This window comes from Scyliorhinus canicula, chromosome 5 (assembly GCF_902713615.1).
Source record: "Scyliorhinus canicula chromosome 5, sScyCan1.1, whole genome shotgun sequence".
Lineage (NCBI taxonomy): Eukaryota > Metazoa > Chordata > Chondrichthyes > Carcharhiniformes > Scyliorhinidae > Scyliorhinus > Scyliorhinus canicula.
The window spans coordinates 148,031,805-148,047,592 of NC_052150.1; the positions used below are offsets into that span (position 1 = coordinate 148,031,805).

Consider the following 15,788-nt stretch of genomic DNA (forward strand, 5'->3'; position numbering starts at 1 on the left):
TATCTTTTTCCTGAGTGAGTACGGACGAAAAGTATTCATTTAGTATCTCGCTTATCTCCTCAGCCTCCACACACAACTTCCCACCACTGTCCTTGACTGGCCCTACTCTTACCCTAGTCATTCTTTTATTCCTGACAAACCTATAGAAAGCTTTTGGGTTTTCCTTGATCCTACCTGCCAAAGACTTCTCATGTCCCCTCCTTGCTTGTCTTAGCTCTCTCTTAGGGCAGCATGGTAGCATGGTGGTTAGCATAAATGCTTCACAGCTCCAGAGTCCCAGGTTCGATTCCCGGCTGGGTCACTGTCTGTGCGGAGTCGGCACGTCCTCCCCGTGTGTGCGTGGGTTTCCTCCGGGTGCTCCGGTTTCCTCCCACAGTCCAAAGATGTGCGTGTTAGGTGGATTGGCCATGCTAAATTGCCCGTAGTGTCCTAAAAAAGTAAGGTTTGGGGGGGGGGGGGGTTGTTGGGTTACGGGTGTAGGGTGGATACGTGGGTTTGAGTAGGGTGATCATTGCTCGGCACAACATCGAGGGCTGAAGGGCCTGTTTTGTGCTGTACTGTTCTATGCTCTATGTTCTATGTTCTATGTTCTTTAGATCCTTCCTCGCTTCCCTGTAACTATCAAGCGCCCCAACTGAAACTTCACGCCTCATCTTCACATAGGCCTCCTTTTTCCTCTTAACAAGAGATTCCACTTCTTTGGTAAACCACGGTTCCCTCGCTCTACCCTTTCCTCCCTGTCTGACTGGTACGTACTGATCAAGAACACGCAATAGCTGTTCCTTGAACAAGCTCCACATATCCAGTGTGCCCAACCCTTGCAGCCTACTTCTCCAACCTACACATCCCAAGTCATGTCTAATGGCATCATAATTGCCCTTCCCCCAGCTATAACTCTTGCCCTGCGGGGTATACTTATCCCTTTCCATCACTAATGTAAAGGTCACCGAATTGTGGTCACTGTTTCCAAAGTGTTCACCTACCTCCAGATCTAACACCTGGCCTGGTTCATTACCCAAAACCAAATCCAATGTGGCCTCACCTCTTGTTGGCCTGTCAACATATTGTGTCAGAAAACCCTCCTGCACACATTGTACAAAGAACGACCCATCCAATGTACTCGAACTATATCTTTTCCAGTCAATATTAGGAAAGTTAAAGTCTCCCATAACAACTACCCTGTTACTTTCGCTCTTTTCCAGAATCATCTTCGCCATCCTTTCCTCTACATCCCTAGAACTATTAGGTGGCCTATAGAAAACTCCCAGCAGTGTGACCTCACCTTTCCTGTTTCTAACCTCAGCCCATACTACCTCGGAAGGAGAGTCCCCATCTTGCATCCTTTCTGCCACCGTAATACTGTCCTTGACTAGGAGCGCCACACCTCCCCCTCTTTTGCCCCCTTCTCTGACCTTACTAAAACACCTAAACCCCGGAACCTGCAACAACCATTCCTGTCCCTGCTCTATCCATGTCTCTGAAATGGCCATCCACGATCTGTCTGATGTTGTGTCTCCGACATGCAAGCGCCTTGAGGCCACCGTGGGAGGGTTGGCGACCGCAATGGAGACCTTGGTCCAGCAGGTTATGCTGGATTTGCCCTCAGTCCAGTACTACATGGCCACACAGCCTGGTGGGCACCATCTGGAAGGTGGTCACATGGGATTGAGACATCTTGACCTCCCTCCAGGTGCCCTATCTTCCTCCAGTTCACCCTCTGGTAGGGTCTCACCTCTCTGCATAGCTAGATTGTGAAGGGCATCATACAGCAAACTCTTTCTGGTGCACATTGCAGTGATCCATCGGAGCAGTCCAGGCATCTGAATTGCACCTTCAGCAGTCCTATGATCTGCCCTATGAGGGAGCCTGTGGTGGTGTGAGCAGCGTTGTACCTTTCCTCTTCTGTCGTCTGAGGGCAACACACCAGAGTCATGAGCCAGTGTTTAAGTGGATTGCCCTTATCCCCCACCAACACCTGTGCAGATTATCCGACTCCTTGAAGATACCAGGCACCTGGGGGTGACTGAGGATGTAGGAATCATGGCAACTTCGCGACACACTGTTATTGCTTACCTTTAACGTGACAGGTGAACCTGCTTGGACCTCACGATCTCACTTGCTTTGACATTAAATATTACATTTCTGCCGAGGATTTCAGCTGACAATTTAAGTTCTCATTGCATCCTTTAAAAAAAAATCAAGTGGTTTGTCCTCGAACTCACATGCTTCAAAAAGTCTTCAAATGTCTTTGAAGTTTGAGGGTTTTAAACTTTTATTTGCCAGTACTTCTCTGCATACAACACACATGGGCTTTGCATCCTGATTTGCACTGGCACAATTAATAAAGCTAGGCCTCAAGAAATCATCTTAAAACGGCTTTTACCTGATTTCAGTTTTTTCTTAATGGGTTGTTCACCAGAGGCCCTGGACCTCACACCAACACTGCTTTGTCCTACTGTGGACTCTCCCGAGAAGCTCACACCACCACTGCTTTTCCTGCTATGGACTCTCCTTAGCAGTTCTCTCCAGCAGAATTAGTTGAGATCCTAACCGGTTTAGGTCTCTAGCACTCTCTTTCCTTTTACAAAATGATCATTTTAAATTCTTCACTCCTGTTGCTTGCTTGCTGGGAGATGCAAATTGGAGGAATCTCTCTTCAGTGATTTTGTGTCCAGAGCACGTGATATCAGTGTACAGGACGTGTGACCTGTTCTCCGGCAGCAAGTCCATCGATTAAGGCAAAATCTGCTTCAGGGACAATGCACTGACGTCTGGAGGAGGTTGTCTGCCCCGTGCACTGATACATCTGGCTGAAGGGGCACATGTGCTCAGGACAGTCAGCATTCTTGAAAGCCGGTTGCGGCCATTGAGCACTTCATTCGGCGCTCGGGAACGCCAGGTCCAATCGCTCCATAACCTTAGTGGGCAGCACGGTAGCATGGTGGTTAGCACAATTGCTTCACAGCTCCAGGGTCCCAGGTTAGATTCCCGGTATGGTTCACTGTCTGTGCGGAGTCTGCACATTCTCCCCGTGTGTGCGTGGGTTTCCTCCCACAGTCCAAAGATGTGCAGGTTAGGTGGATTGGTCATGCTAAATTGCCCGTAGTGTCCAAAATTGCCCTTGTTGTTGGGGCGGGTTACTGGGTTATGGGGATAGGGTGGAGGTGCGGGCTTGGGTAGGGTACTCTTTCCAAGAGCCGGTGCAGAGTCGATGGGCCGAATGGCCTCCTTCTGCACTGTAAATTCTATGATTCTAAGATTCCTTCCGAACACCAATCCGTGACACCTGCGGGTCACGACTCCGAGTTTGAAAATGACTGCTGTAAAGGACATTGGTCACCTCTAGAGTGCACCAATATGTTGCTGACTGAGAAACATCACACAAGACCCCAGTTGCACCCAGGGATGACCCAGACGCAAAGAAATTGAGTGCTGCCGTCACCTTCAGGGTCACACATCGGGGGGAAGCCTCCAAACCTACATGGAGTCAGGTCTTCTTGGGCTTGTGATGAAACGGATTTCCTGACCATCACAACCTTGTTCTGCACTGCCTCTCACTCATTTGTAGAAAGGAGACTCGTGGATGATAGACACTTGGTGTTACAAATTGCCTCCACCATCTGGGTTTCTGCTCCTCAACCTCCTGTTGATGCTGACACTCCCCCAGCATAGTCTTCCATGCAGTGCCTCTAGTTGGAGCTGTGTGCGCAGACACATTTCCCTCCTTCGCCTCCTGCCTCAAATAAGGATACATATAAAGGCTCCCTCGACCACTGGATCCATTCTCACTTTTGCTTCCTCTCTGAAATGAGATATTGAAGACCAGAATGGTTTAAGGATGTTGAATAAAAGGTGAGAATGACAGGCCTACGGGAGAAGTCGGGCAGCTAAGATTTGGCACTTTCGATTGTATTGTTCCTCATACTACCTTACCTCTGGGACTCTGCACTCAGAGGTTAGCAACATTCCATTCCGCTGATGTGACATCTGGAATGGGGGCAGTGGTGAACTTAGCTTGTGATTTACATCATTGAATCAATGCTTTGACCTCCACTCTGTAATGAATGTAGGAATTTCCGATAAATTGTTTAATATATTTGGTGCAGTGAGGGTTAAAAGCCTGGTTAGTGTCTGTATGACTGCTGCAGAAGTTTTTTTTTTAAAGTCCTGGTTCACAAGACTTTTCACTGGCTTTTTGGGAACCAGAGTTGCCATTAAAGCATCATAAAAGTTTGGGCTAATGCATTTTTGTTCATATTAAGAGGGTTCCCCGCAAAGTAGTTAATTAGAGACAGTGTTCAGCCTCGCAAGATGATGTAGTTACTAGGAGACAAGAGTTGAAGCAGTCAGGTGTTGAGATTCAGGGTTTTAGTTTGCAGCTGGAAGAGAAGCCGAGAAGTTTGAGGAAATACAGCCAAAGATTCTGCATTGTTCTCACAGCGTCAAGTCTATCTTTTCAGTCTCAAAATACATCTCTGTACAACATCCTGAATGCTAACTATTTTAAAGTGGATTGGGATCAGAGATGACTTTGTTGTTGGAGTGGAAATAAAAATAGCAGTTAAGGGTCATGTCACTGTATTGATTAGTATTGTTTAAGGGGCACTTGTAAGCTATTTTCTTGTGTGAGGTTAAAGATATTTTAATACTGTGTTAGTAATAAAGTTTGTTTTAATATACAACATCCCTATTTTATCTGAAATCATTCCTGGAGTGAGGCATCCTTTCCACAGTCTTACAAAATTAAAATCAAATATTGGGTTTTCTGTCCAGTATCCGAGCAACTATTGGGGTCTGGTCCAGGATCGTAATAAAATATTGACTTGGCATAACTATGAGCACTTGTTTGCTCAAGATGAATGAGTGGAATCTGTTTGGCCACTGATGAATGGCCTTAATTGTTAACCCGTGACCCTCCACTTCACTGATGAGATGGCACAATTGATGCAGCTGTGCCACCTTCACTATAGCCGTCACTTTCCAAGGCTTCCATTATGTAGCTTTTTCAATTTTGAGGTGAAGCTATTTAGTTGTGCCTATACCTTTCAGCACAAATTTAGGAATCTGGCTTGCTGTTGCTTCCAGTACAATAGGGTGTGTATCCTGTATAATTGACCTGTTCACTGTAGTGACATCAGCAAATGAGAATGCATTCCAAGGAGCACCAGATGCCAGCTTAGTGGTCGTCCTCCACTTTTGACTGAGATTCACAAACCCTGGACTACCTAGATCTGTGACTCATTTCCATTTCACAGCAGGAATGTGTGCATCGGCCATTCCCCGAATCTAAACAGGAGCCTCGACATAGTTTGTGTCCAAAGTGGACAATGGAAAACAGTAACCTTCACAAACCACTGCAACCCAAACTTGTTCAGTGTTTGTGCAAACTTTCACTAATGTTCCACACTAACAGGCCCCCACCCCATTATCCAGTCTGCGTTAACCCCCTTCCAATAATACATGTGCTATCCATTTGACCCCATTGTTGGTTTGTTTCATGCAGCCTTTTGGGGGTCCAACTTCCCACCCCTCAGCCGTCCATTGTTCTAATTCCTCATCCAACTCCTTGCCCCTCGCCCTGCCAGTGAGCCCTTGCCCAATCCAGCCTTCCTTCCACCCCCAAGTCTTTGCTTTTCTTTGTCATGCCACATCCTCCCTTCAGGGCCTCACCTTGCACACCAGCACCGATTAAACTTCAGACCATTGTTTCAGTGACTGCATGAATCCTGCAGCAGTGCTTTGCAGATATAGACACTGTTGTGTGGCATCAGGGGAGGAAGAAGAGGTGACCCCTGTACTTCCCAACCCCAGGTGTAATACTGAACCGAGATAGTAACACAGAAGAGTCCATGGGTCCAGCAACACTGTGCTGTTCACGAAGACCAGCTCGGCATGTAGATGGAGGCCACAAACTGGTCTGCCCCAGCAGAGTAGTGTGCAGCATATCAAGAGCAGCATGGGACTCTCGCAGGTAGCCTTTGGTGCATTCAATTTGAAGTCTCTGATGAACTGAGGGCTGCCTTGTGCAGGCCACACTATTAATCGGGATTGACGCCAATGTGAATTCCAGCAGCCATGATGCAAGATTGGAAGGTCTGACACAATTCTGGCAGGCAAGCGTTTTACATAGAACAGTACAGCACAGAACAGGCCCTTCGGCCCTCGATGTTGTGCCGAGCAATGATCACCCTACAAGCCAACGTATCCATCCTATTCCAGTAACCCAACAACTCCCCCATTAACCTTATTTTTTAGGACACTAAGGGCAATTTAGCATGGCCAATCCACCTAACCCACACATCTTTGGACTGTGGGAGGAAACCGGAGCACCCGGAGGAAACCCTTTAATGAGCATTCACAAGATGTAAATGGCATTCATGCCACCAACCAGCAGAAGACTGTCCTGTTATCAAGAGAATTGAGAATTATATGCAGGCTCCTGCCAAAAACCCATCTGGGTTCACCAATGTCCTTTAGGGACGGAAATCTGTCATGCTTACCTGGTCTGACCTACATGTGACTCCAGATCCACAGCAATGTGGTTGACTCTTAACTGCCCCCTCAATGGCCATTAGGGATAGGCAATAAATGCTGGCCCAGCCGGTGACACCCATGAACGAATAAAATAAAAAAGATACTCTGCACCCGCCTGCCACCAAACACCGCAGGCGGGTTGGGAGAATTCCAACCTAGTCACTTACCTGGGAATGAAGCTACTTCTTTTTCCTCTGACATTGCAACTCAGGCCAGATGAGCTTAAGTGTTTTGCAACAAGCTCCTGAGGCCTTCTGTCAAGGGCAGGTAAGTCAGAGGAAAGGAAGTGGGAGGGGAGGTATGCGAAAGAGAGAGAGGCGGGATAGTCATAGTCTGAAGAGGGAGAGCAGTTAGGTATTTGGGGGGGGGGGGGGGGGGGGGGGGTTAGTCAGCACCACATAGTTACCCAGAAGTTAGTTTTAATTATTCTAACTTACTTTTTCAGGGTAACTCTTACTCTAATGACCCGTCCAAAGTTTGTGATTTATGTTATATTAGCAGATGATTCCCATTGCACGGCAATTGCCCAATGGAGGTTTGAATGGAGGTTACAGACAATTGTTCTGTAGTGGAGGGAGTGTGCCCCAGTGCATCTTTGGAGTGTCTCTCTTTCTCCCCTCTCCTCCCCCCCCCCTCCCCCCCCACGTTGCAGCTCATTACAGAATGGAAGAAACGGAAACAATGCACGCACCATTTTTTTTTATTAAGGTAAAATTAGTATTAAGATTTAACAGATTACATTGCCCACAATGCTGTTAATACAATGTTTAGGCAGTTTCCTATAGCTAAACCTAGCCAACATCTGTACCAATTCCAAAAGATAAGCTTCAACTTTAAATTTCTGAGCATTATGTTTAAATCCTTTAATGACCTCGTCCTTCCCCACCTTTGCTATATAATTCAGCTCACCAACATCCCTCCAGCCACAATCCGTTCCTCGGACTCTGGCCTTTTCTGCAACCTTCTCTCCCTTCACTCCACCAAAGTAGAGTTAAGAGGCATACTCTGAAAATATCTCCCCAATTCGCTCTGTCTGCTTCAGCACCTTTAATGCTTACTTCTTTGACCAACACTTTTGTCATCCCTTCTAAAATCTCAGCATCCATTTTTCCCCCCTTATACTTGTGAGCTGCAGGATTTTTTTTTCTAGGCTAAAAGTGTGATACAAATGCCAAATTATTGGAAAATCACATTGCACAACAAAAATAGCTCTGCTGAATTTTAAAATTTAAGTTCTACTTAATTTAATATTTATAATTGCACCAACGTTAAATTTTACTATTCGGTTCATAATTAGCATTGGTCAATGCAAACATGGGAACATACTGGTGATCTACACACTGGTAGGCCTGACCTGGAGAAACAAACAGGATGCTGATAACAGTGGTTCCTGAAGAGGATTTTTTTAACCTAACTTCCTTCTTGAATTGCTCTATTTAACTGGAAATCAATATATTATGAAATTTTAAAAATTTACAAATTAAGAAATTTTTTATGTCCGCACTCATCACCCTCCATTCAAAACTGGTTTATAGGAAATTAAGAACATCCCTCAGCTATTCTTACAACTCTTTATCCCTTAAACCCTTTGATCATGAAATTCTCAATTTAAGTCCAATGTTAACATCTCTAACAGACATTTAAATTGCAGCTTCCCTATGCATCTAAGAATACCGAGGACTGGAATTCAAGCCTATGGTAATATTAGAATCGAAAGGCTGTGTTATTAAACTTACAACTTTAAATATATTACATCTGAAACTTGTTTTTACATGTAAGGATAGCAATTTCAAAGCAATTTCATAGGTGCCCTGAGCTTTACATATTAAACAACAATAACCTCAATGGCCATTTTGATCTTTATATTACAGAATAAATCATGGATAGTAAAGTTACACAGAACAGCAAGCTATATTAAAATTGGACAATCAACTGTACACATTCACTTTATATTTTACGAGTTTTTATAAATTTTATTCCACTTGAGCACTTTTTAAAAAATAAAATGTATTTTGAAGCAAGAAATAGGAAGCAAGCTGTTATAGAATGTTTTCCTAAAGCATCTCTGCTCAGTGGAAAGAATCAAAGAAAATTTTTTTTAAAGCATCTGTTGCAAACTTGCAATAGAACACCTTATTTCAATTCATTTTCAACACAGCCGTACAAAATATACTAAGTTTGCATCCACAATTTAAGAATCTCTGAAAGAGAGGAGTTAGGAATTCAAACTGCAGGAGTGCTGTGCATGTTTGCAACTAATCAGAAATGTAAAAACAAAACTGCAACAAAACAATTTACAATTTCAAATGCTATCGTATACAAGTTAAAGTTAAGTCTGAGCCCAGTTTGGGCTTTCAAAGCCAAGGAAAAAAGGTTTCCTACCCAGTCTATGGTTTTCCTGTCCATTTAAATTAAAAGGTGGATAATAATAGAGCTGGCCAACACACAAGTGGAAGCCAGTAACTTTACCAAACCCCGACTCACTTGGGCATAATCAAAACAACAATGTCTTTATTTTTTTTTGTGATCTCTCACAGCTATACTTTAAGGTTGACCACATTCTCCCTCTCTTCAGTTCGGATGAAGAGCCAAAAGGACTTGAAACAATAACTCTGCTTTCTCTCCTTACAGATACTGTCAGATCTGCTAGTTTTTCCAACATCCTCAGTTCTTGCAATCTCTTTACTGCTATCATTCACATTAGTAGTAGTACAGGCAAAGGAATAGAAGTACTTTGAGTGTGAAATTGTTCCACCCACCATCCCTCAGCACAGCCTTAGTTATATTCCATGTGGTCATTTCTCTAAATAATAAATGCCTGCTGGAAACACATGTCTGGTCCTTCAATAAAGGCAGGAATAGGAGCAGCCACAATTTTCTCTATAATTAAGTAGCCTGCTCACACTCAATTTATCTAGCCTCAAATGGAAAAAAACTGCTTGGATGAGGTATTGGAGGGGAGGAACACTACAAAAGTGATCACTAATAGTGGTTAATGCTACTGAGGGCCTGCAGGATTTTCTACCAACTTCCTTGCTCGAATTAAAGTCTGGACGAGAAGCATGAAGTTGCAAAATTCATCATAAAATGTAGCAGATAACAATAAGCTATTGGTTGTTGTGTGGCACTGGGGGTTGGGAGGCTAATGCAAACATGCAGCAACAAACCATCCGTTATGCACACAAAATGGTCACCAGTGGATTACTGCAAAGACTAGAATGATTGAAATTTTAGCACAGATAAAGATCATTCAGCCCTTCATACCGGTGCAATACTAGCACCACCTCAGAGCTAGTTACGCGCATAACATTTTTCTGATTTTGCAAATCAAAAATTGCAGCACAAAAGATTATTCGTATTGACTTCAACCCAAATTCCCTTTTTTCTCCTAAATCCTTTTTCAAGCGTTCATCTAATTCTCTCTTAAAATGACGTGACTGACAGTGTTAATGATTTCCATAACCTAATATATTTTTGCCAGAAAAAAGAACTTGCATTTTTATATCATCTTTCACATCACTGGTCCCAAAAAGCTCTTTACAGCCAATGAAGTATTTTAGAAATATTTGCTACGAATTGGGGATCATTCCCCTTATACTCTTAGTAATAGGGACATTTATTTTAGATTAGTACTGCTTTACTCCCCAATGGAAATAACTTTTCACTACAAGGGTAAAGTTTTAATTTTGTGCATCCAGCATGGAGTCTCCCTCGGGTACTGCAAATAGTATAAATTGTAGGAGACACCGCATACAATTACCAGTGGTCAGAAAAGTGTGTAGAAGGCATGCCAAAGTTTTAAGCTATGCATTCAATTCCCAACTAGAAGCACAAAATCAAACCTAGTCTCATTTATCTTCTCGACTCTTCGAAAAATTTGAAACATTTCTACTGCATTCACCAAGAGACTCCTGGTGAATATAACCAAGGGTTCCAACACTCAAATTTACAGCATTGAAGGAAGCCACTCTGTCAATTGTGCTTCTCCCAGCTCTTTGAAACACTGATGCAATTATTATCACTCGCTCTTTCCCCATAGACCTACAATTTCTTTTGAGTTATAACTGTTCTCTCATCCAATGTCAGCCCAGTAAATCGGCACATTTGCCGTGGACCAAGGTGTTTCCCATAAGGCCTCCAAATCTGCACTGTGGTCGAATCATTGTCATTATTGTATTTTTGTGCAAAATCCAGGTTTTTTGAAGCCATATAATTTTATAGTAGGTTTCTTATCAGCATTGTTAGCTCTAGCATTGGAACATTAAAAACTCTGAAGCCTATAATAAATAATGTAGGAATATGATCTAGAACAATTTATGCCATATGAATTTGTAACCCATTTAGGAAGAAAAATATGAAAACCTGGTAGTATTGCTGCTCTTGAAAAATCCTGCTTCCTGATATACATTATTGCAGCAGCTCTGTGTTAGCATAGTGCAGATATTAATTTATTCATCATTGATTCTTTGCATCGAAGCAAGGTTATTTCCGTTCTATTAATTGATAGACATATGGAACAGGTGCAGTTCAAAATTTGAGAAAATTATTTACAAATTGTTCCTTTGACAAAGTCTAGCGACTAAACAGCATTGACGCAAAAGAGCTCAAGCTGTATGGCTCCAATTAATACTTTTTAAATTTCAAGAATTGCATTGAATGAAAAATTGTGGAAAAGTTCAAATTTGAAATAATTTGTTCCATAAACATCAAATAAAATCCAAGTTCTCTATTTTCTGTACACAACTCGTATCCAAAATTAATTTTAAAAATTAGTCAGGACAAACACTGAAACCTTTGATAAATAAAATGATATTTTATTTTAAAATAGAACATTTTCATAACTACAAAATTTCTGGAGGTTTGTTTTTAAATTTAAAAAAGTATAACCAAAATGGAGTCATGCAGCTTTCAGAGCAACACTGTGCTACTGTTGAGAAATAATTTTCAAGGTTTTCTTTTCTATTAGCAAGACTACTGATTTCACCTTGCTGAGAGTTTTCTGCAAGATGACTTGAATTTAAAACACATTGAGCACCAAAAACAAATTAGTGAAATCTACTCACTCATAAACCTACTTTATTTCAAACACCATTTCAAAGCACCAAACCATTCTCCATTCACTACAATAAAATGGATGAGGCAATCTCATACATCTAGGATAAAGCATCTATCGCTAGCCATAGCTAACCTGAATTTTGTGTAACAATGTGATGTTATGTGAACAAGATTTAAATGAATTGTTAAAAAAAAAAGATTAAAATAAATTTTCCTCCACATAAACCTTTCAAATGTCTTGAGATTGGCTAATGAATGGAGTATGCTTATAACAGAGATCCACATTGCTAGTGTCTTCTGGCAAATGTACATTAATAGATTAACCACCAATAAAGAAGTCCAGTTAAACTGAGAAAACATTTTTTTCTACTTTAATCTGACCAAAACATAGCCACAATAGTGATTTAAAGTGAACAGAATTTACTTACAAACCATCTTCAAGGGAAATAGATTTTACAAGGTTTCTACAGAATTTTAGATGCATCTTATGTTTACTAAAGATTATACAATTCCCTATCTTACATCCTCAGTTTTGAAATAGAACATGTTATTTCTTACAAAGCTTTGATCACATATGCTGGAAGGTCTACAGTTCATTAATCTATTGAAAGCATCAGAGCTAAATGCAACTCACAGGGTGCATTGTGGTCAAGTGTATATCCCCAGAGATCTGCACCTCTCCCAGAATTCTCCTGTAGAAGGCAAACTGCCAGTCTATGAGAGTGATAGCCACCAAAATATGATATTTATCTTTCACCTTCCTTATTTGAGGTTTTTACAACTTGCTCGTAGGGAGGGGGTGGTTGATTGCAGTAGGCTGGTGGGGGCGGGTAGGCTGGGTTTAGTAGAGGAAAATTAGGTTGAATTTGAAAAGTTGAAGCAATGGGATTCACAACAGGTGCTCCAGGTTCTGTGTAATATTGCATTCCAGTCTGACTGCCTGCAAGCAGAAGAAAAGATGGTTACACACATAGTTGGCACTCAAGTATAACATTACATTTAGAAAGTTAATCAGTTAAAATGTGCATCTCAATGATTCAAATGACAATATTAGGTGGTTTGCCTGGTTTTGCCATACCAAGAAAAAGAAGATAGAATTATTATTTTCAGTATTAGGTCAGCAACAACGTGAATGTATAGAATGCCTTTAATGAAGGCATTCATTAGGTCCCACTCGAGTGTGACTTTAAACAAGAATGCTGAGAGTTGGATGAGTGAGGGAATCTGAATCTCTTTCCAAAAGTCTAATTTTGTTTGCATTCAGCATTTAACATCTAACTGAAGTTTACTGTTTAAATTCAAATGTTCATCCAGGCTTAAGCAGGGATACATACGCTCTCCACTGAAGAGAAGTTGAAGTTAGTTAATTACAGAAACTAGCTTAAACAGTTTTTCCTGCACCTGGGGCCGAGATAAGTCTTTCAGAGCATTTAAGTACAGGCCCTCAGTGCAGCTCAGCATTGAAGTACAAAAAAATGCTAGGAGTCTAACTTTTCACCCTGTAGGAATTGATTCTTACTCCACTAGCTAGCTAGCTGTTTGGTGAGTGTGTAAGTGGTTAAGGTCTATTCTATTCCCAAAGATTTAAAATAATATACCAACTGGCAGTAAGGGTAATATATAAAAAAGGAAAATCAGTTCGGAGGTTCCCACCTACTTCAAGAAGACCACCATCATACCAGTGCCAAAGAAGAACCAGGCAACATGCCTCAACGACCATTGTCTAGTGTCCTTGACATTGATCGTAATGAAGTGCTTCAAGAGGTTGGTCATGAGGCACATCAACTCCATACTCCCAGAATGTTTAGATCCATTGTAATTCGCATATCACCACAACCGGTACACTACAGACAACATCTCCCTGGCCCTACACTCATCCTTGGAGCATGGTTAGGTGGAGTTACTGGGTTACATGCATAGAGTGGAGGTGTGGGCTTAAGTCGGGTGTTTTTTCCATGGGCCGGTGCAGACTTCATGGGCCGATTGGCCTTCTTCTGCACTGAAAATTCTATGTAAATCTATGTAAAAATCTAGATTGATTGATTTTTATTGTCACGAAGTACAGTGAAAAGAATTATTCTGCGGCCAAGGGAACGTACACAGTAGACAAAAGAATAATCAACAGAGTACATTGTCAGAGTACATTGGCAAATAGTACATCAACAAACAGTGCGGAACAAGGGCCAAACAAGAGCAGCATAGGGCGCATTGAATAGTGTTCTTACAGGGAACAGATCCGTCCAAGGGCGAGTCACTGAGGAGACTAGCAGCTGTGGGGAAGAAGCTGTTCCTATGTCTGGATATGCAGGTCTTCAGACTTCTGTACCTTCTGCCTGATGAAAGGGTCTGGAAGAGGGCAATGCTTGGGTGTGAGGGGTCTCCGACAATGCTGTCTGCCTTCCTGAGGCAGCGGGAGGTGTATACAGAATCAATGTGGGGGTGGCAAGCTTTTGTGATGCGTTGGGCTGAGTTCACCACACTCTGCAGTTTCTTGCGATCTTGGACCGAGCAGTTGCCATACCAGGCTGTAATGCAGCTGGATAGAATGCTCTCTATGGCACATCTGTAGAAGTTTGAGAGAGTCGATGCAGACATGCCGAATTGCTTTAGCTTCCATAGGAAGTAGAGAATTTGTTAGGCTTTCTTGACTGTTGCATCAACGTGAATGGACCAGGACAGACCGTTGGTGGTGACGACCCCCAGGAACTTAAAGCCATCGACTATCTCTACTTTGGAGCCATTGATGCAGATCGGGGGGGGGGGGGGGGGGGGGGTGCCGTACTACGCTTCCTGAAGTCGATGATCAGTTCCTTGATCTTTCCAACATTTAATGAGAGGCTGTTTTCGGTATACCATACAACCAAATAATCTATCTCCCTTCTGTAGTCTGATTAATCGTTGTTTGCGATACAACCCACCACAGTCGTAGCATCTGCAAACATAGATTGAATTGAATTGGAGTTGAATCTTGCCGCACAGTCATGTGTGTGTATAGGGAGTACAATAGAGGGCTGAGCACACATCCTTGCAGAGAGTGTTGAGGACGATTGTGGAATAGGTGGTGTTACCTATCCTGACAGAATACGGTCTGTTGGTGAGGAAGTCAAGGATTCAGCTGCACAGCGTGGAGTCAAGTCCAAGTTTGCAGAGTTTGGTTATTAGTCTTGTCGGGATGATGGTGTTGAAGGCGGTGCTGTAGTCGATGAACAGCAGTCTGAATAAGTGTCCTTGTTGTCGAGGTGTTCGAGTGTTGATTGTAGGGCCATGGAGATAGCATCTGCTATGGACAAGGACTCATTAATTTAATACAATTTACACTGCAGAAGGAGGCCATTCAGCCCATCAAGTCTGCACCGGTCCTTGGAAAGAGCACCCGACTTAAGCCCACACCTCCACCCTATCCCCGTAACCCAGTAACCCCACCCAATCTTTTTTTGTACACTAAGGGCAATTTAGCTCCTACATCAGACACCTATTTATTGACTGTAGCTCCGCCTTCAACATCATAATCCCAGCCAAGATCATAACAAAGCTCCAAAACCTACGACTTGGCTCCCCTCTCTGCAACTGGAATATCGACTTTCTGACCCACAGACCACAATCAGTAAGGATAAACAACAAAATCTCCTCCATGACAGTCCTCAATACCAGGGCCCCACAAGGCTGCATACTTACCCCCTACTATACTCCCCATACACACACACGACTGCGTGGTCAAATTTGGCTCCAACTCCATCTACAAGTATGCCGACGACACGACCGTAATGGGTCGGATCTCGAACAAACGAGGAGTTAGAATACAAGAGGGAAACAGAGAACCTAGTGGAGTAGTGCAACGACAACAATTTCTTCCTCAATGTCAGCAAAACTAAAGAGCTGGTCATTGACTTCAGGAAGCAAAGTATTGTACACACCCGTCTGCATCAACAGGGCCGAGGTGATGGTTGACGGCTTCAAATTCCTAGGTGTGCACATCACCAAAAATCTGTCCTGGTCCACCCCCGTCGACACTACGATCAAGAAAGCACAACAGCGCCAAAACCTCCTCAGGAAACGAAGAAAATTCGGCATGTCCACATTAACCCTTACCAACTTTTACAGATGCACCATAGAAAGCATCCTATCTGGCTGCATCACAGCCCGATATGGCAACTGCTCGGCCCATGACCGTAAGGAACTACAGAGAGTCGTGAACACGG

The 15,788-nt window shown here is 42.8% G+C and overlaps 1 protein-coding gene across 1 annotated transcript in view; it reads right to left on the minus strand.

Moving 5' to 3' along the window:
• Window positions 1-7,218: 7,218 nt before the first annotated feature.
• vopp1 (VOPP1 WW domain binding protein) overlaps window positions 7,219-15,788 on the minus strand; it is an 85,311-nt gene continuing 76,741 nt past the window's right edge. The window contains exon 5 of the mRNA XM_038797795.1: window positions 7,219-12,529. Coding sequence (XP_038653723.1) covers window positions 12,336-12,529 — 194 coding nt within the window. The 3' untranslated portion in view covers window positions 7,219-12,335. The remainder of the gene's footprint in view (window positions 12,530-15,788) is intronic.